At 39.4% G+C, this 20,898-nt stretch overlaps 1 protein-coding gene across 2 annotated transcripts in view; it reads right to left on the bottom strand.

Moving 5' to 3' along the window:
- Positions 1 to 7,654: 7,654 nt before the first annotated feature.
- NOX4 (NADPH oxidase 4) overlaps positions 7,655 to 20,898 on the bottom strand; it is a 759,149-nt gene continuing 745,905 nt past the window's right edge. Inside the window, exon 18 of one of the 2 annotated variants that reach the window (XM_069204008.1) lies at positions 7,655 to 10,236. In XM_069204008.1, coding sequence (XP_069060109.1) covers positions 10,116 to 10,236 — 121 coding nt within the window. In that variant the 3' untranslated portion in view covers positions 7,655 to 10,115. The remainder of the gene's footprint in view (positions 10,237 to 20,898) is intronic. The other variant, XM_069204009.1, reaches the window with a different exon arrangement.

Genomic DNA, 20,898 nt, shown 5'->3' on the forward strand with positions numbered 1-20,898 from the left:
CGTTGTTTGATGTTTTCTGTTTTGCAATCATTTCTATAGTTGGTAGATTGTCAGTAGGTCAACATTCCCATTTTAAAATAGTAATCTATTTTTTAAACATTTGTCTGGGTTTTTTGTCAGGGCATACTTTTCTTTTAATTAAAGAAAGATTTTTTTAACAAACAAATATTTTGCAAGCGGTTTAAGGTGATGACTAGCCTAAGTTGTAAGGAAGTGCTAAGGATGTGGCTTAACAACAATTCCTCCTTCCATCTTCTTTACCTATTGCAAATAAAAGTAATCACATTTTTTGATTTTTTTTTTTATGTTAAGTCCAGGAAAGGAATACTGGAAGATCTTGGTGAAGGGATACAGAATGTAACACCAAGATTTCAAAAAAGAAAACTTCTAAAAAGTACGACATCTTTTAGTTTGGAATTGTGAAAAAATAGGGTTACTTTAACCAATTGGACTACTAAAGGAGTTATTCCTGCTCTAAATGGCTCTGTTAGTTTTGTCCTTCCCCTCTAAACATGTAGAGTACCAGTCCCTCCACTAGACTGGAAAACAGATTTATTTTGCAACCTGACCAGTTTAGATGGCCAGTGCTGGCTTCTTCAAAATAGTTTCAGCAATCGATCTCATTTTTCTTCATTTTGTGAAAAATAGGCAGATTTGGTAATTGAAAGTAAATTGTGGGTATAGTTGGATTTTCTTTTTTCAAAAATTTATATTCATCACCTTATAAGGGTGGGAACATGATTCTCAGCACACAAGATTACATTGCAGAAGCATACAGACAACTAAACAATGAAGTGAACTATAAAAATCTCTCTCCGAATCCAATTAATAGAATGAGTTATCAACTGCATTCAAAATTGGATGATTGGCATTAACAATTGTTGCTCAATACTGATGAATATACATTTTTGAAAAAAGAAAATCCAACTATACCCACAATTTACTTTCTACCAAAGATTCATAAATCACTAACTGCTCCGCCAGGTAGACCAATTGTATCTGCATGTGGCTCACTTTATGGAAGTATATCTGATTATGTTGATTTCTATCTGGCACCCATTGTTATGACATTGAGCTCATATGTCAAAGATTCAGGGGATTTATTGAGAATTCTTACAAATATAAATTGGAGTGATGAGTACTTGTTAGTTACAATTGATGTGGTTTCCCTATATACATCGATCAATCATGAAATTGGATTGAAAGCTTGTGAATATTTTTTAAGACAAAGGAGTATAATAGAATTTGAACATTCTAAGATAGATGCTGCTCTCCATGATAAAAAAGGGGTCTAAAGAATAATATATTTTTGTTCAATCATGAGATTTATCAACAATTGTGTGGGACAGCAATGGCATTTCTCTCTCTCCAAACTAAGCCAACCTAGTAATGGGATGGTAGGAGAGAGAAATAGCATGGCGCAAAAGTAATGACTTGTGTATTGATAAAATTGCATTGTGGGTACGATTCATTGATGACCTTTTCATCATTTGGCATGGGTCACAAGAGGAATTCATGACATATTTCTTGACTTTAAATACTAATGATATTGGATTGAAATTCACATGTGAGGTGAGCAAAACTTCAATAAACTTTTTAGATGTCACTATTTATGTTGAAAATGACAAACTAGAAACCACATTGTATCGAAAAGAAACTTTGAATAATAGTATTTTGCATGGTAAAAGTTTTCACCCTAAGCCCTTAATAAAAAGTATACCAAATGGTGAGGTAATAAGGATGCGGAGGAATTGCTCAAATGAAAAGGAAGTACAATTAACATTTAAGGAAACAATCCAAAGATTTAAAAAGAGAGGTTACAATCATAAAATTTTGAATTCAAATTTAGAAAGGATGAAAATGATAAGTCGAGATGAGGTATTATTCCCAAAAAGAGAAGAGAAACCAGATAAAAATAATGTGAGAATGGTAATGGATTATACAAAGGAAAGCGTTTTAATTAAAAATATCTTAGGCAAACATTGGAATGTGATTTGTAAAGATCCGGAATTAGGCCCCAAAGTTGGCTCAACACCTTTGGGTACATATCATAAAGCACCGTTGATTAAGGATTATGTAGTGAGGAGTCATTTTTCATCAAAAAGAGAACAAAACTGGTTAGTTGAACAACAACAAGGATTTATTAAATGCAATAATTGTAAAGCATGTAAGATTGTTAAATCAACCAAAATGATTAAATTGCCCAATGACACTGAATTTCAAATTAAACATAGAATCATATGTACAACCAAATATACTGTTTATGTAATTGAGTGCCATTGTGGATTAAAATACGTTGGTAGCACTATTTGCATGCTGAAGAAAAGAATTTTGGAACATATCAGAGCGATTACACATAATGATTTCACCTATGCAGCAGCTGAACATTTGAAAACATATGAAACTAACAATTGGAAAACCTTGAGATATTATGGAATAGATCACATTCCTGAACATGAAAGAGGTGGGGATAGAATCAGGAAGTTAAAACAATTAGAGTTGAGATACATTATTCAAATGAGAACAAAAACACCGTATGGATTGAATAATGATGAGGAGCTTTTTGTACATTTATAAAAAAGAACCATGAAAAATTATTTGGAGTATATATCTTGGTACTGTACCGGCATCTATGTCGACCCATTGGATTGTTGGAATGAGAAAAAAACACTTTAATAATATTTTATGGTTCTTAAACAAATATTAAGGATATTGGGCTCCATTCTTGAGAATATTGGATAGAACATTTGCATCTTACAGGCTTTCACTCTTAAATGTATAATTAATTTAATTTTGGAAAAGTAATTTGTGTGGATATGTAAATTTTCAATTATATTATGTGGTATTACAATATTTTAATTGATTACATGTGAAGGAATTGTTTTCTTTTGTTAGGCACTACTATTCCCAGAATGCATTGTATTTGCAATAATTATGTGAGAATATAAAAGTGAACAGAGTGAAAAGACTTGTAAACTTGGAGGAAGACCGGTAGGTCGAAACGCATCAGTTTTGTTTTTGCTGCACTGATTAAAAGTAAAGGATTCAGACTCAACGGAGTGCGTTGCCATTATCCTTGTGTTTTTGCAATTAAATCGAGGGGACGGTCTGCCCTCAGGCTCTGCACCAGCTGTAAGAGCACGCCGCCATTTCGACCACATTGCTTTGAGGACATATACATATATATATATATATTTATATATATGCCCATGTCCTCATAAATACTATTATGTTTACATTGCTTTAAACAATTAAAATCGGCTTGACCTGCGAAGTAAAGTACTGAAATCTGGTTCAAGGTAGAGGGTCCGAGTATTTACTTGCGATGTGACATCCCGTGAAGTAAAAACTGCAAAGTACTGGTGGTACACCATACTGTACAGTACACAGATGCAATGTGTGAGAAGTTAGGAAAATAAAAAAATATTTTTCCTTGTTAGCAACTGCCTCACAAAGGCATTATTTCTTGGTGCAAAGTCCTGTTTGACATAGTAAACAGATAGAGTTCTACATCAAAACCCATGTTTGATAGTGTGGAAATGTCCATGTACCGTACACAGGACATCTCCTTGATGCACAGTAAGCAAAGCAGTGCAAAGAGCTACTTTGTAGTGCAAAAAACATTTTGCGCTAGTGAGAAAATATTTTATTAACACTTATTACCAGTATATGTCACTTTGCATGACTTGTACCAGCAGAACGTGCTGTTAACTCCACTCTTTTTAAATAATGTGTGTGCATAGTGTTCTTATCAGGATAGCATAAGGCTTTGTGGCATTGCTGTAGATAAATCTCAAGAGCAGGATTTACCCTGTGGAAGTGACACAGAATCCTAACCAGTGTCCTGAAATGCGCTAGCTAGGTTGACAGCCCTATCTGTTGTGAATGCACTAAAGCATTCACTACCTATGGAGGTGTCAGTCGTTCAGGTTTTTATTGAATCCTCTCTTTCTTCTACTCCTTGTACAATTTGAGGATTGGTTCTGACAAGCATGGCCCCAGATCATCTGACCCTGATGGTTCAGAACTCACCTAGTGCCAGGCCTTCCATCTCTTGAATCTTCAGTCCAATGGCTTCAGGCTATCTCACAAAGGGTATCTTCCAAGGGGTGGCTCCAGACCTGAAGAGGGCACTGCAAAATGAGACTTCTACTTCCTCTAATAACCTCTACCGGGCTGGTTGGGGCTAATGGCCCACCAGTGAGCCCTGTGAACTGAACAGCACTTCTGTGAGTTTCCAATTACTTTGCTAGAGAAATCAACTCACTCTCAAGAATCTCCCAGATCTTAGACTCATTCTCTCAACAGTCATTCTCCTAAAGGGACATATTCAGCCCATCACTGTAGTCACAATCACAGTCACTCATATCTGGCTCAGTTACTTGGGCATGGTACTCATGGAGTAAATATTGTCTATCAAAAATATTGTGTCCCAAATATTATTCACAAAAATGTTGCCCCGCTAGAATTAATAATGCAAAATTTACATCCAAAGGGATATTATTTTGGTAAACAGTGCTTAGGACCCAATATTGTTGTCAATGATAATCCCTAATACCCCACTAGCTCATCCAGCGTTCCTTAGCAGACGTGTATTGTTGGGCTGTCTAGCAGGTCTTTCAACTGTGGGTTTCTAAAAACCAGTGAACCTACTGCAATACTTCCCTGGACTCTGCATTCACACCTCACTTACACTGTATCCATTCCTTTACTGGATACTCATCTTTGCTGTATCTGAAATTACAATACCTCTCGGTTTTGAGTGAGTGAGGAAACATGCTTGGTGCTCAAACATGATACCCAACGTGATACAGTAATACCAGTGCATTATACACAGTGTTTTTAACATACCCTGGGGATATGCTATGGAAGACATATTAAAGAGGAAGGAAAAGAAGGACATCTGAAAGAACTCAAAGTTGCACTCAGAGCTGAAGATAGGTTAAAAAATAAAAGCACAAAGTCATGGATAAAAGAACAATAAAAACATCCATCAATTACTACTTATAATAGGCAGTATAAATCAAGTCCATACTTAAGTTAGCACAATGAGGGACAGTCTTCCATATGATTAAAATACATTTGAACACTTCCTTATTCAGTAGGAATGAGGTTTCTCCCTGTCTGGTAACAAGACCACTGTGATCATTTACCACTTAAGATCAGATTCAAAATGTTTTTTGTCTTGAAAATGTTCTACCAATAGTGCAGTGGGACCATGAACCTGGGCCTACTTCTGTGTTAGCGGATATGAACTTGCATTTCCTGGGTTGTCTGTCCGATATAAAGAGATTAAAAAGGAAGAAAATACCACAGATGATGTTACTGGTGTTGCAATTGGAGAACTGTCTAATGTATACCCTACTTCAATGACTGCTTCATGCTCCAAGCTGGGCTTTCATTTTAGGTAAAAGGGAGGCAACTTTTAATTTGTCAATAGGAATCAAAACAATTTGTTTCACACAACACATATTTTCTATGAAAGCATTCAGCTCTACTTCACATGTCCGATAGTTACATACCAACAAGTGAAGTAGTTTTGAAATAATTATAATTTCAGGCCTTAAACAAATTTTTCATCTATACTCATTCATTTTGCATGTTTGATTTGAGTGAACTTTGGTAGAAATGGAAAATAACAAATCTTAGCTAAAAGGGTCATCTCTGCGATTATCACAGGGAGAAACTCTCTTATACCCTGTGCTCATACTCAATCTTAACAGCAGAAAGACCTGGGTACCTAGCATCTGCTTTTCATGCGTTACAGCTTTCTTCCTGTAGACAAGTCATATGCACATTTGCAAATTGCACGGACTGGCCTTTTTTAGGTAGCTGTAAGAAATATATGAAGTTGACTGTACAGAAATGTAATGACTGTTCAAACCAAATGTTGCAATATTTTTTATGAAAGATTGTGTCTTCTGGATTCCACTGTAATATAAAATCTAAGATGATTATGACATTGTTTAGGTATCTAATTGATAGTAATGAACAGAGCATTAATCCTTGTTAAATCCTGAGTAATGGTTGCCATGTAATTGATGTACAGGTGTTATGGTTTAGATCCGTAATTTATTTTAATTGTTGTGGATATGCCCAGGCTTATCTTTTTACTATCTTCTGCAGTTAAGGCTTGGTTAAATAATAATGTTTTTAAATTGAATAGTCTTAGTTTCCAGTCAATAATGATTATTGTCTGCTTTGAGAATATACCACAAAGTACTCAATAGACACCATATGGAACCTCTACTCTGCACCACAGCTCAATTCAAGCATGTCAACGTCTACCCAATGAGAAACACAAATTGAGTTTGCCATCTCACCCCAGTCACCCCTCGACTACTTAAACCAGCTCCCCACATTGACTTGAATTAATCAAGAAACCATTCATTTCTGTCTGTCCCAATTCCTCAGAAGCAATGCTCTCAAGATGCCATCCTTCTGGCAGCACTGACTCGGAGTTTTATACTTCGGCAGAGTATTGATGTGGCCAATCAGAGAGAAGGAACGTTAGGGTGGGTACTGCAGGGAAGGAGACCTGAAAGGAAAAAGGCAGAGCCAACAATTCTTAGTTCTACTTTCACAAAGAATTGTTTTCACATTTCACACAATAAATGATGGTTGTTTCCACTAAGAGAGTAACGTCCAGGATTACATTTTCCTATGTTAAATAACACAAAGTTCTTGATATTCCTGAATCAAAATCTGTAACAGTTCTTTTCAATGTTCATTGTGAGTTCCCAAAACGAGCCTATATATCCAAAGACAAATCTCTACTGAGGGGGAACTAGGAGTTAGTTCCCAATGCCTCTCTCATGCTGTGCTTGGTTGTTCTCATTTCATCAACCACTAGTGCAGACCTAAACGTGCCACCCCAACTTGCCACCTTAAATGAGCACTGATTTTTCCTAGTTCACCAGAAGAATTTCTTTTTGAGTGCCAGAAGGTGGTACATCATCTGAACATTTGTAGAAGGTGAGCGGCGACTGAAATCATACAATTAGAGAGCTCAGTGTCAGGAAACACATGCAGTATTGATCTGTAAGGTGACGGGAATTGCTCTCTGAAATATAGAAGACCTCTTGGGTGTTTGGCTCCTCAATGTGGAATTTCCTTTCAAAACCAAACGTGAAGAGCAAGCACAGTTCAAAGGACACAACCTCTTCAAATAGAGGTGCCTTCTCAGAAGGTGGTGCTATCAAGCATGTTCCAGACCTTGCACCTGCTGCCAAAGGGAAACTACAATTATGTCATCAGGGTCAGCAAAACAGATGAGTCATCAGGGTCACATGGCATTTCAGCATGTTCCAGATAAACATCTGCTGCTAATGGGAAACCACAATGATGTTGTCAGAGTCAGCACAAACGGGGTCAGAAAGTCACTTGAGCATGTTCCTGACCTGTCACCTGCTACTAAAGGGAAACTAGATTGAAGTTGTCAGATTCAGCACAAACGGAATGAGTCGTGAGGGTCAGCAGGCCATTTAAGCATGTTCCTGATGAATACCTGCTACTAAAGGCAAACCACAATAAAATCATGACATTTGACACAAAGAAGTGAGTCATGAGGGTCAGTAGGTCATTTGAGCATGTTCCAGAGCTGATACCTGCTGCCAAAGGGAAACAACGAATGAGTCAACAGAGTAAGCACAAGCAAGTGAGTGAAGCTTTTTACTGGCATGAATGTTAAAGCACACAAAAAATAACAATGAAGACATTACAATAATACAACATATTTCGTTGATTAAACTTTGGAACATTATTGGTATAAACATGCTGATGAGATGGACGTTTAATACTTTTTAAAATACTTGTAGCAATGGGTTTGTGACAATTTCACATTAAAATCCATATGGTCTCAGGACAGACACCAACACACACCAATGTACATCTTCCCAGAATTATTCAAACTTTTTCTCCTTTACTCACATGAATAAACTGCCGTCTGACTTCCACCTATCATACATAACAAGAGCATGCTTCTTACCACTCCAAACACTACACTCCAGTCTTAAACAGGTACTCACACTCCCTGAAATGAAGCCCACACTATCTGCATTATGTGTATAGTGCAATGAGCATCACAGCTACAACATAAGGCACGTATAAAAACAAAGACCTAACACAAATTCTAGATAAATCAAACTTTTCCGAGGCTCAAGCATATCCTAAAGCAGACAACCAATAATTATTATATCCAAATCTGTTATGCCCTGACAAATATCCCTCAGGCCAACAATATAACAAAAACTTCTTCTAGGGCATCAAACATTGTATTAACCCTTTAACAATCACATCCTTGATTCAATGCACAACTCCACTGAGATACATCACAACTTCAGAAAATAATAACAATAAAACGCAAGATCATCACAACAAACAATCACATGAAGAATCACTCATCTATCTAACCACATCATCACCTAATGGCTCTTCTTCATGCCTATGACCAATGAATGTCTAGGAAGACTTTCCCTCACAAAATGCAACCAAATTTGCCACCATAATCCATCATTGACTCCTTTTCTCCAGACTGCCTCGTCCTGCCTTGGTGTCTCTTCTCCTAAAGGGTGCCTTTCACACCTCTTTATAAAAAAAACTATAAGATACCTGGAGAGTGACAAAGAGCACTTTTACTGTGCCTAGAGAAATTCCTCAGGATATCAGAAGCGAAATCACTCCATATTGCCTGAACAGGCTATATGAACATCTGTCACTTCAATGGTTTTAAGCCACTACGGTGTATTCCAAAGCCAAAGGTTGCATTAGAAGGATGTGTTTTTAGTTTCATAGTGACAAATTGATCCCAGAACCTCCCAACGAGACTGGAGAGGTAGAAAGTGAGAGACCACATGTCAGACCTATGTGGGGCAGAATAGTTGAACCACTTTACCAGAGGAGATCAGAGCACTGAAAAAGCAGCGTATAAACCAAGGGTCTTATTCAGAATTTGGTTGATGTGAAATATCAACCAAAAATTGTTGGCAGTGCCATCTGCCCTATTTAGATTACATAGGGCTTCTAAGTAGTCTAAATAGGGTGAACAGAACAACCATCTCTTTCAGGCAGATTTCCCACATCTGCTGATCTCTAAACTAGGCCTTCAAGTTTAAATGCCTATAAAACCCTTCTTAACCCTGTTTATGCCCGTAGGGTTTACATAATTGTTAAGATGTCTTTGTTTTGATAACTGTTTCATACTGTACACTATACTGTCATTGGCTCTGCAAGGGCTTTTTTGTATTGAGTGAATCTATCTTGCATGGTCTGGATGTGAAACAGTCCTTGCATAACATACCGGCTCAATACAAACTAATCAAATACATACACAATTTCAAAATCAGATTTGCACACCCACACTGCATATGCTTCCATCAAAGCAGTAATTGCAACAAAATCATGTAGGAGGAAAAAAGCATTTTATAAATAGATTCTTGAAAAAAATCCATCAGCTGTACTAGTGATTTAGATAGAACAGCATTGTTCTAATAAAAGAACTAGAATCTGTCAAGCCACAATTCTTCAAGAAATCTATTTATTATTTCTCTCAGCCCAGACTCCTTTTTACAGTCACAGAATACAGCACGTTATAAATATCGAATCTTCTACAGGGGGACCCTGATAGTTGTCCACACAATAGCACTTGAGTCCCTTTACATTAATCATCCTTCAAAAATTAAAATATTTTAAAAGGCATGTTTTATTCCATGGAAGTTCACAGTGTTAAAAAACAACATTGTGCACACTATCACATGAATGAGAAACATATTCTACAGCTTAGCTTCAATACAGTACATATACCCAGGGCCGTCCTACAGCGGTGCTCCTAACTATTGCCTCAGAGTTTTAAATAATTAAATTACGCAGTGCATGTGCTTTTCTTTGGCATATTGTGCTAAGAGTCCCCTGCTGAGAACCTCGGAATCTATTCAGTGGCATAACAAAACTTTGGGGGGGTGCTGCAGAGGTACCTGGAGGGGCCCCCCCTCACACCCTGGACCCAATCAGGAGCCTACCAACCACCTGCCACAGTGTACTGTGCTGAGGGGGCCGACTGGAGCTCGCCCCCCGCACCGCGGAGGCTGAGAGGGGCCTTTGTTACGTCACTGAATCTATTAGTTGAAAGACTCCTTGTTGTACTCGAAAGTCGTTCCGAAGGAGTTGCTGCTGTTGCAGAGTCTGTGCAGAGCTTTCGAGATCCCTTTCGGCCCGCAGCAGAAGACCCCAACTGTTTTCCTGAAAGAAAAGTTATGAAACAAAATCATGTCACCAAACAGTGTTCTCAGCATGCACAATAAACTGAGAAGCACATTGCTTAGCATTTGTACTAAAAGCATTGAAAGCCACTAGCACGAAAATTCCTCATTGATAACACAGAATCCCATCTGAATTTGATTATTGTCCTGTGTGCATGACTGATGTAGCTGTCCGGTGCCTAAATCTTGCATTTGCATGCTTCCATTACTAAACCAAGGGGCATATTTGTGAGGGGTTTGCACCATGCAATGTGGCACATAAGTGTCACAAACCACTAAGTCATATTTTTGTCACTATGTGTGGCTTTGAATGGTTTCAAAAATATGGAGTAAGGCAATGCAGCGAAAATCGCTGTGCTACCTTACTCTGCACTAGGGAAGTGTTCCATGGCCGCTGTGTGGTTGTTCCCATACAACTCCCATAGTTTTTGACACATTCCCAGATTTACCAACCTTCATACACCTGGGAATGTGCCAAAATCCTAAACCTCCCCAGGTGAGGCATAACAAGGAAAAATATTTTTATTTTTCCTCATTTTTTACATTCCTGTGTGTGTGCAATGGACCGGGCATTGGCGCTAGGCAGCCAAAAGGGTGCCAGCACAGGGGGAAAATACAGGAATGTATTGTATTGGCTTAATATGGCATATTCCTGCCCTTTCCCTCTGATGAGAGGCAACGCAGCAAGGTAAACTGCTGCACTGCCCTGCGCCACAAAGCCCATAAATCTGGGCCTACGTCATTTACAGAGGGATATAACACAAGCTGTTGCTGATTCCCTGAGAGGTGTTTGGAAAAAAGATGGTGATTGCCTTAATAAAGGCATACATACAGCGGACAAATGCAAATATGTAAATCTCTTCAGACACAGTTTCTTAGGTTTTAATACAAGGAACTCACTGCCATTGTAAATGAGATTTTAAATAAATGTTCTATTTTAGATGTATCCAGAGAATTTTATGATATGATAAACTAAAGATGTAGGATTGGCAAATTATATTGCACACCTACACTGATTTTACAAGTGTTATTTTTTTGTACACTGAGGAAACTCAAGAACCTAGTTCAAATAAATCCGAATTTTCATGCATATAGAAACATTGTGAATGTGGAATCTCTGGCAGGAGGATGGAATTTCTGTACTTTCAACAATACTAATAGCGGCTGATTTATGGGTTTTCACCAACAAATTGCACATACATTCGAACCCTGGAAATACTGTACATATTATCCTAGGTGAATGGTGTGCAGAGTTTTCCAAGGGTGAACCAAATGGAAAAAAGTTAAATGTGCTGATGCACCCAGACCGGTTCCTGGTTGTACCAAAGAAGCCACCTAAGATAAAAAAAATCGCCACTGCAGTTAACTTGCTTCATAATTCCATCCCTCTTCATCACTCCCACAGCACGTCCTCAGGACTCGTGCTTTGCCTCATGACTACTGCCCATCTTGAATCATCTTCTTCCCCAGGATTCCTGCTCCCTCCTCACTGGGAACTTGTCCCTGCCTTATGACTCAAGGCTTCTGAATATCTTTTGTCTTGACACCACTCCCTGTGACTTCACATCCTTGATCCTTCAGAATGGAGTCCTCGAAATATACACATATAGCGAAGATGCATTGTGTAGATCAGCACTGGAAGGGTCCCTGACATGCTGGAACATTCCACCCATTGAGTTTGGTACACATCTTTTCAACTTGATGACAGACTGCCATGGTTGACATAGCAGTGCATTACAGAGGTGAAGCTGAGAAAAATGGTGGCATACAAATCACCCCACATCAAAGTCAACCATCTTGTTTGCAGTATCAGTATTGTTTGCATAACAGATCTGATTGTGATGGTGGAGCTGGGAGAGGTTGCAGTATATGGTACCTGGTCTTTCCCTGCCCTCAAGGTAGGGTGAGGAAATGCAGAGGAGGGCATATAGGACAGTTGCCTTTTTGGCATATCTCCTATTACAACCCATCTCTCTGTGAGGCTCAACAGGACTAAACTGTTTTGCAAAGCTAACAGGAACTGGACTGTTTTGCAAAGATAATACTAACCAATATGCATGTGATTTGTGCATGCTTTATTATGGAAGTACAAATCTATTGGTTTTGCAGCTTACTGCCTTAACTAAAATGATTATCTTGCTTACAGGAGTGATTAAAATACAATGAGCCAAAATCATTATATTCTGAAACCTAGAGCGAGGTTTGTTCCCAAAAGTCACAATGGTCTCAGAAGGTGTTGTTTTAACTTCACTATTAGTTTTTCTCTCTAGTTCAGTATACTAAAAGAAGTATAGCAAAAAAGCATTTTAAATGACCGTGAACAGCCCTAACAATTTTGCAAAATCTGATTTAGGTAACCTCTGTTTCAGCTCCTCTAGATAGAATTATGAGTTAAGAACAGACTGTTCTGCCTTTTTTTTATTTACAAGGAAGAAGGCTGGCTATGATGCCAGAATGTAAGTCATCCAACTAAGTAGATGAACAAAGTGAATGAAAATATGTAGTGTTAGTGATTCTGACAAGTGCAAGTGTTGAGAAAGTGATTACATTCGTGAAGCACGTAGGCAATTTGGAATTATTTGGCGAATTTACTTAACGTTGAAATAAAGACGACATGAATTCAATTGGTGCTGTCAAAACTTTTTTTGTCACAAACTTTTTTCGAAGGAATGCACAAGTTGGCATTAGTGCTAAAAAAGTCGCACTGTGCTCAATTTCAAGATATTCAGGCTTGTCCTAGAGCATTGGTTCTCAACCTTTTGAGTTCTGTGGGCCCCCACTTTATCATTACAAGATCCCAGCAACCCCCACTGAATCATTATTGGAATCCGGGGACCTCGCCACTGAGTTATTACTGGAAGCCTGTGACCCCGGCTTAAACATTGTCAATGATTTGAACCGTAAAGCAATACACAAACAAATACTGCAATCGACATTTATCAAAGACATACACAAATGATAACACATTTTAATTATTTTGCAAATATAAATTAAAAATTATTTTTTTAATAGGAAGGTTGGAGTTTTTCTAAATTCTATTAAAGCCACACATCATCTACACTATATTCTGTTTGATACCACTACACTGCTCGCACGAACCAATCTGAGGGTACTAATTTAATTTTAAGCCTCCAATTTCAAATTCCTTATACGTTTTACATTTTTCAATTGTTCATTTAGCCACTTTAATTATACACACTTTATTAATCAACAATATAATATAATTTTTAATTTTCTAAGCAGTCATAAACCCCTTGTGGAGTCTTTTCGGACCACCAGGGGTCCCTGGACACAGAGTGGGAATCACTGTCCTAGAGCAAGAAAAATTGTGTGTTAATCCCTCCAAAAGTGCTGCTTTGTAATACATCGTCTACTAGTGACCAGCTGTCATTTTTTGGAAAAACTTGCAAGAAGGCTAATGCTTTGAAGTTTTGGGGATCCTGGTGAGGAGAGAGAGAGAGAGTGAGACAATTTATTGGGAATCGTATACTCAGAAGGCACCCCTCTGGCCAGCACGAAGTTTCCAGCTAAGGATCTCAAATATTGAGAACATGCTAGAAGTTAACTAGTATCATTTATAATGGTAAGACATTTTTGTATCACTATAAACACGAGTGTCTCTGTTCTCTAATTGTTAAAAGGAGTTTAACGTGTAACCAATTGAACATGCCAGATGTCCAGACAAAAATTTGGCAGGCATTTCAGTTTGTTGCCTCTGCCAATATGCTGATAACACAGTGAAACTCTTTAATTACAGTGTCTGAAATTCAATGGAATTTATTTGATTTGAACTTGTTAATGCCTTCTTTAGTCTTAAAATTCTCTAATCAGTTATTGAGTTTCACGGAGGAGAGGTTTTCTCCATTAGTGTGCCTATGTGCTACCTTTGTCCAGGTAGACTTTAGGTATGATGAGCTAAAGATAAAGTTGCTTGGTTCTTGCATGAAACCTGAGATCACATGCAGAGACTCTGGCCCTTACTGAGAGTCTGGTGGAGCAAAATTACCACATGGAATTCCACCTCGCCAGTTTTTCTGGGTGGTGGTGCGCCAGACTTGATTTTACAAGCTGGGCTGTTGTCTTTTGTATTTATTTTTGGTACTTGTGTGCTGCTCGTTGCTATAGCGACATCCTGACAACTCTGGGCTCCTGCTTTACATTCTGCAGTTTTAAATACTCAACCATTAAGCAAACACAGAGCTGAGGTACTCGACCTAATTGAAGCCTATTCCTTAGCTACACTGTGGGGGTCATTATGACCCTGGCGCCCTTCAGACCACCAGGGTGGCGGTGGCGGTCTGACCGCCGCCAAAGCGGTGGTCTGACTGCCTTGGCGGCGGTCTGACAGCCACATTCTGACCATAGTGGTTGCGCCACGGTCGGACAGCCAGCACCGCCAGTTTCCCTCCACAGGAGGGGCTGACAGTGCTCACGGTCCTATTCTGCCAGGGCAGCGCTACATGCAGGGCCGCCCTGGAGATTACGACCCCCCCAACTCTGCCAGCCTTTACATGGTGGTAACACTGCCATGTAAGGGATGGCGGAGACGGGGTGCAGGGAGCAACCTGACCGCAGGAGTTTGGCGGACTGCCTTTTCTGTCCGCCAAACTCAAAATGACCCCTTGTGTGTTAAAGAGATGTAGTTACATGGTGGTTCTACCTCAGATGTCACCTCTATCATTCCAAGGACTACACCATCCTATTAGCAGATAGGGTTTTAATCCGCTGCCCTGCTCTTTCAATCACTTCCACATCTTCAAAAGGTGACAATAGTATGAGGTGGGAGACACTGTTGAATGGTATGTCCATAAGAATCAGAGCATCAGCATTGCTAGTGTCCAGGGAGATCTGATGATCTCAAAGTGCTGCAATCAGCACAGATTTTGACCTCTGCCATGGATCAAAGAGAGAGGCTAGTTTTCAGACGAAGCACAAAGGGGAAATTCTAACTGATTCCATGATCTTGGAGTCAAATTGTGAAAGGGAGATTGGATAATAGTTATAGTAGATCAGTGGATCTGCACTAGTTTGCTTTAAAAGAGACCTAATGATATTATTTTTCCAGAAGTTCATACTACCTCTGTGGAAAGAGACATATTACAGATCTCAGTGAGGAGGGTTAGCTTCAATAGACATTTTTAGAAATGTATGGGAACAGAGATCTGGAGGAGCTCAGGTAAGATGGAGGATTCATTTTTGCTAATGAGGGCTTTAGAAACGTGCATGGAACAAGACCTTAGGCTCAATGCATCAACTAAAGGTGGCTGTCAGGAAAGAAACAATATTTCAATGTTCAGGATAGTAGTGATAAAGGAAGAGAATATGCAGTCATGTCAAAGAACAAGAAAAGTTCTTCAGAAAACTCTGCTCCTCCAGAGCGCTTAGGAGCGAAAAGAATGTGATTGGAAAAGAAAGCCACATATAGCCCTAATATCAAGATTACATGCTTAAGCATAGAGACTTAAGTTGAGGCATAATATTATGTCCCCAAATCCTGATCAGTATGTTTACCTTTCAACCTTAGTTTTTGTAAACCATTGTTAAACAAGGATGTTGGCTTTTCATTTTTTACTATTTTTGTGTATGGGAGTAACAAACTGAAGGCATGCTAACATAGTTAGAAAATATATCTGTATCTAGCCCGAAACCAGAGAGCAGGTGGGCAAAGCTGTTTGAGAAATGTCGAAGGGCTCACTGGTAATATTTCTCTGAAGTCTGTTAAGGGTGTGACCCCCGCAAAAAAAGGAATCAAGATATCAGTATGCAGTAATTCAAGCCGGGCTAAACCATGGTCACACCAACTAGGTAAGAATAGAAAAAGATTATTACAGTCAGCATAATTTGTTATAATATAGTCTTCAGAGACCTTCAGTTCCAAATTGATTGAGACTCAAGTCCCTCTGATATTAGACATGTCAGCACGATCTGGACATTCTGCCCAGTCTTTGAAATCCCCAAGACGTGTAAATGAGAAAGCATTGAATGCAAAAGGAGTAATAAACTCAAAAAGGATGTAGACACACTCCAAAGACAAATCTGGTGGGTGATAAACTAGACCAAATTCCTCATGCAAGATGTACAGGCAAGTTGAATTTAGGCATAATTGTAGAGCAGAACAACAACTTTGTTGAATGAGATACAAGATTTAAATCTTTACTCAATGGCACTGTCCACTCTTTTTGCCCAGAGGTTGACAGGGTTCCCTAGGCTCTTACGTATGCCCAGTCTTATTAATGTTTACATAATGCCCCTTGTGCGTATCCCGAGAACTTACTCTAGTATCAGAAGTATTCGGAGTTTTGTGACCAATGTCTGAAAAAGATTATTCTACACATTCCACCTGTTGCACATTGGACCCTCATGCGCTTACCACTAGTATTTCCCGCCCATCCAGATTTCCTTTTATGACCACATAACACCCCTACTGGTCTATGAAGGTTTCCTGAGCCCCAAAAGAGCTTTTGTTTAATCTGCATCCTCTTGCATAGAAAGAGAACTGTGTGGCAACAAGTGAAATTTCCATTTATGTGGGGCTTTTCCAACTTCAAGTCTCATCAGGAGTGGCTCCTGGAGGTGTATAATCGAGCTCCCTTGAATTTTAGGGATAAATATTTCTTAAATCCCCTAACTATTGAGACCATACTACACACTTGAAATGTATATTTGTATATTTACAAAATCTATAATTCTTTGATTTACTCATTTTAATTGATATATGAGCAAATTTGTTTCCCCTCTAGGGCGTTCGGATCACTGGGCTCCCCAACAGATAATAATTTGCTGCTTCTCTGCCAACCTTCTTCCACTGTTCCTCATGATGTATCTGATGTGAGGATATCAGTGTCTTTTGACAAACAATTTCCAACTACTACTTCCCCCGGACTGAATGGCCCTCTGTCCATCAAACATTGAACTAAGTTTACAGACCATTATGTTCTCCCTCAATGATTGAAGCAAGAAACTATGAGGCGGTGGCTCTGTTTAGTTCATTACTCCTATGACAGCCTGCCTCACTTTCCTTTTCATCTATATGGTCAGAGTCAGCTATCAGTGTCCCTTGTCACTTCTCAAACAATTATGATGTCATTCATAGGTTCTTTCCAGCTCCTTGTCAGTGATCCTTGTTTGAGTCTCATCTTGTTATTGAGGCTTCAGAGTTTGCCTGTGGTTCTGGATTATACTTTGAGGCGGTTGTTTCTTTGTCTTCAGAGACAAAGCTGGGGCATGAGGATCCTGTGGTCATTTTATTATTTTCTTTGTCCAGCCAATTTAGATTTGAAGCTGTATTGCTTCATCAATGTGGTCCTTTCTGTTTCTGCTGGTCTTCTGATCAGTTTCATTGGATTGTTCTTACTTAATTGCTTCCATCAAAGTGACGTTTGAGGCTAGGATCTGTTGCAAGTCCCACCATCCTTTCCCATTTTTTACTTCTGAAGCTAATCCCAAAATTCTGAGAAGAAGAAGGTTTTTGAGTGATGAAGGAAGTTTTTGAGTCTATCATGAACGTTCACAGGGAACAGTAGAATGCATAATTTTCTTTCCTCTCTGAGGCTTCTCTAAACCTCCACAAAATATGCCATCTTCTGCTGAACCACGTCAGTGTAGTCTGGAAAAATAGAGACCTATTCATAGTAAAAGTCATGGCTATTCTCACTTTCTCCAAATGATCATCTCTGTCCCTATAATGTAGAACCTAGGTCACTAATGGTTTAGGAGGCAAGTCCATTGACAGTGGTCTGGCTAGAAATCCATGCACTCTGTTCAGCGCAAAAACGTCAGAGAGCCTGGGGTTCAACCTCTGTCATCAGCCAGTTCTCTATATACTTCACATTCCTCCCTCTGCACTCTCTGGAAAGTGTACTCTGGAAATCTTACTGCATTTGCTGTGACCCTATACATCTTCAGCTATGCATTCTAGAAATCTTACTCTGTATAAGAGGGCAGAAACCACTTTTTTGTAGGGTTCCTGTAGAGGTACGGATCTTCTAAATCCTTATATATGTCCTCCCCACACTGTCTGCCAAATTATTTTGATCATCTTGAAGAAGGTCCAGGCCTAGGGTTATTGTGTCAAATTTCGCTTCCAGGGCCTTCCCACTGGCTGCTTGAATCTGTAATATCAGGTCCAGCTAGTCATACTGGGGTGCCTTACAGCTGCATAGCTGCCAAGGTTTCAGATTGCTATGTGTGACATTTTCATAATTACAGTGTAATTATGAGTGACATTTCAACGACTCTTAGTGACACTGTCTCGCAAGCAAAATCAAGCAATGAAGCAGAGGGAAACACATATAAATTTCATGAATTACACTAATTTGAGCAATGAGAAATGGTGGGAGCTGGCAGGCGCACCCCGCTCTGCAATCTTCCCAACTGCTGTCCACATGGAGGAAGAACATGACATTTACTCCTTCCCACTGAAAGCAATGCCGCCTTTGATACCATGGATTGAGCAGCGGGTGCTTTTGTCTGCTAATTAGGTGGGTGTATGGTTTTGAGGTTAGGTCTTCAAATGTCGGTGGTTCACTTGGTTGTGATAGGAGTTTCTGTGACAGTGGGATACATATTTTTGTAATATATCAAGAATTCTATACCTCCTCCTGTACACCAGCACCACCTTGTGACCTTTGATAAACAGTACTTGGAGCTTAGCTAGCAAAGTGAGAAATGAACTACACAGTTTAATATCACTTCAGGACAGGGTTCTTTTGTGTGACAAACTCAGGCATTGCGATAATGTGGAAAAATGACTGAAAATGGGTTGTTTTAATGTGGGGTGCATGGCTGTAACTGTCATCCATCATCCCTGTAGGGATCATCCTCCTTCCTGGCCACTGCCTGGGTTTCTCTCTTGTCACCCTCTTATGTTTATTTGTTTAGTGCTCTAATCACCAGTGAGGGCTTTCAGGAACTTTGCAGATGAGCCTTGATGCAGCATTTTGGTAGTTTTGGAGCCTGTTCATTTGCTTCTTAAGAATGCTTGTGTAGAGTGCATTGCCATAGTCAATTCAACTAGTAATCAAGACCTGTGAAACTGTCTTCCTGATGTTTACCCATAGCCATTTCAAAAACCTTTTGCAGCATCCTCAGGATGTGGAAACAAGTTGAGGTCACTACGTTAACTTGCGCCATCATGTTGAGTGTGTTGTCCTTGATGATACCAAGATTCCTGGCATGGGTGGTGGAGGAAGGTATGTGACTACTCCACCCTGATCTTTATTGCTTTCACTTTTCCCATTTTTATAGGGGTGTGTATTCTTTGTTTCTTGAGTCTTTGTCTTTCGCTCTATACTGCCTCTTTATTTGACTTCGGTCCAAATTTGCCTCACTAGTCTACTTAGTTAGCACCTCTTTTCCCATATAATGATCTGCAATGTACAGCTTTTCAACTGTGGTATCCTTCCTATGTGTCAGCCTTGGATACCCATTTCACTGACTAAATCGGTGCTTCTTACCGTACCACTTTACCATATTTACACGGAGCGTCTAGAGATGGCAGAAGCTAGCATTGTGATCCACAGTCCCCATACACAGGAAAAGTTGAGGGAGATTAAGACAGAAGTCTGGCCCTGAAAGCAAGTGGTTCTTCGTGAATATTAGTGAGCATAAACTCAGTACCATGCCAAAGGCAGAAATCGGACTGGAGGTTAAGGATAACATTTTTTCTATTCTCTTCAAAGTAACTGCACCACAAGTTTATGAGTAATAACGAACTCCTTTACAAGTCTCATTTATATGTGACATTATTTGTAAATTTAAATAGCAGAATAATCACTTTAACGTAAACAGTTAATAAAATAAGATTTAATTTGCGACTGTTTCCACAGCCCCTGTATCCTTAGTAGTGATGCTGCGGGTTCCCAATGAATGCCGGAAACATTCAAATACCCATCTGTTTTATGACGCTCATCGTGTCTGGCTCGCGCACTTTGCGGTTATCTACTGAGTTTATTTCCACTTTCCGCTGCCTCCAATGAGGCACATACAACGACAGAGAGTTGTTATAGTCATGTGCGTGTGTTTACCTGTAGCTTCTTAAATGCGCCGCCTTGATATTCAGTGAGTACCAACCAACAACCCATTGAATATTGCATAGTGAGCAGATTGCTCCATTTTTCTCCGTCTGAGAAGAGGTTGCAGGTTTTGTGACGCCTCCTCACCCCCTTCCCTCCCCCCAGTTGCTATTAGTTTGAACAGACGTGTGCGAAAACCCTCATAACACAATGGCATGTGGTAGACTACTTTGCAGACTTGTCTATTACACTTTCCCTCTCGCGCTTTTATTATTATGTTTTACACATATGAGTTTCCGCTCTTAAATTTGTAATGAAAAACTTGGCAATTCATATTTGGCCGAATAAACCCTGGAAATCCGAATATGCCTAAGAACTGTTTTCAACAGCGCGTACAGTACTTGCCAATAGCAGGGGCCACATTTCGGAGAGTGATATTGTCATAAAAGCAACAACAGATGGCCCTTTTCTGTTCCCAACAACCCTGGAACCGGTTTCCTGAAAATCTGTGGGATGCTGCAAGATGGCAAGGGGAAGAAGGGATGTGTTTGCTTTGGTGATGGGGGAAAAGCACGCCATGCGTTGCCAATACTATGAGCCTAGAGCAGCAGAGTGATGTTAAGAGGCAT

Source organism: Pleurodeles waltl, chromosome 8, assembly GCF_031143425.1.
Source record: "Pleurodeles waltl isolate 20211129_DDA chromosome 8, aPleWal1.hap1.20221129, whole genome shotgun sequence".
In the NCBI taxonomy this organism is placed as follows: domain Eukaryota; kingdom Metazoa; phylum Chordata; class Amphibia; order Caudata; family Salamandridae; genus Pleurodeles; species Pleurodeles waltl.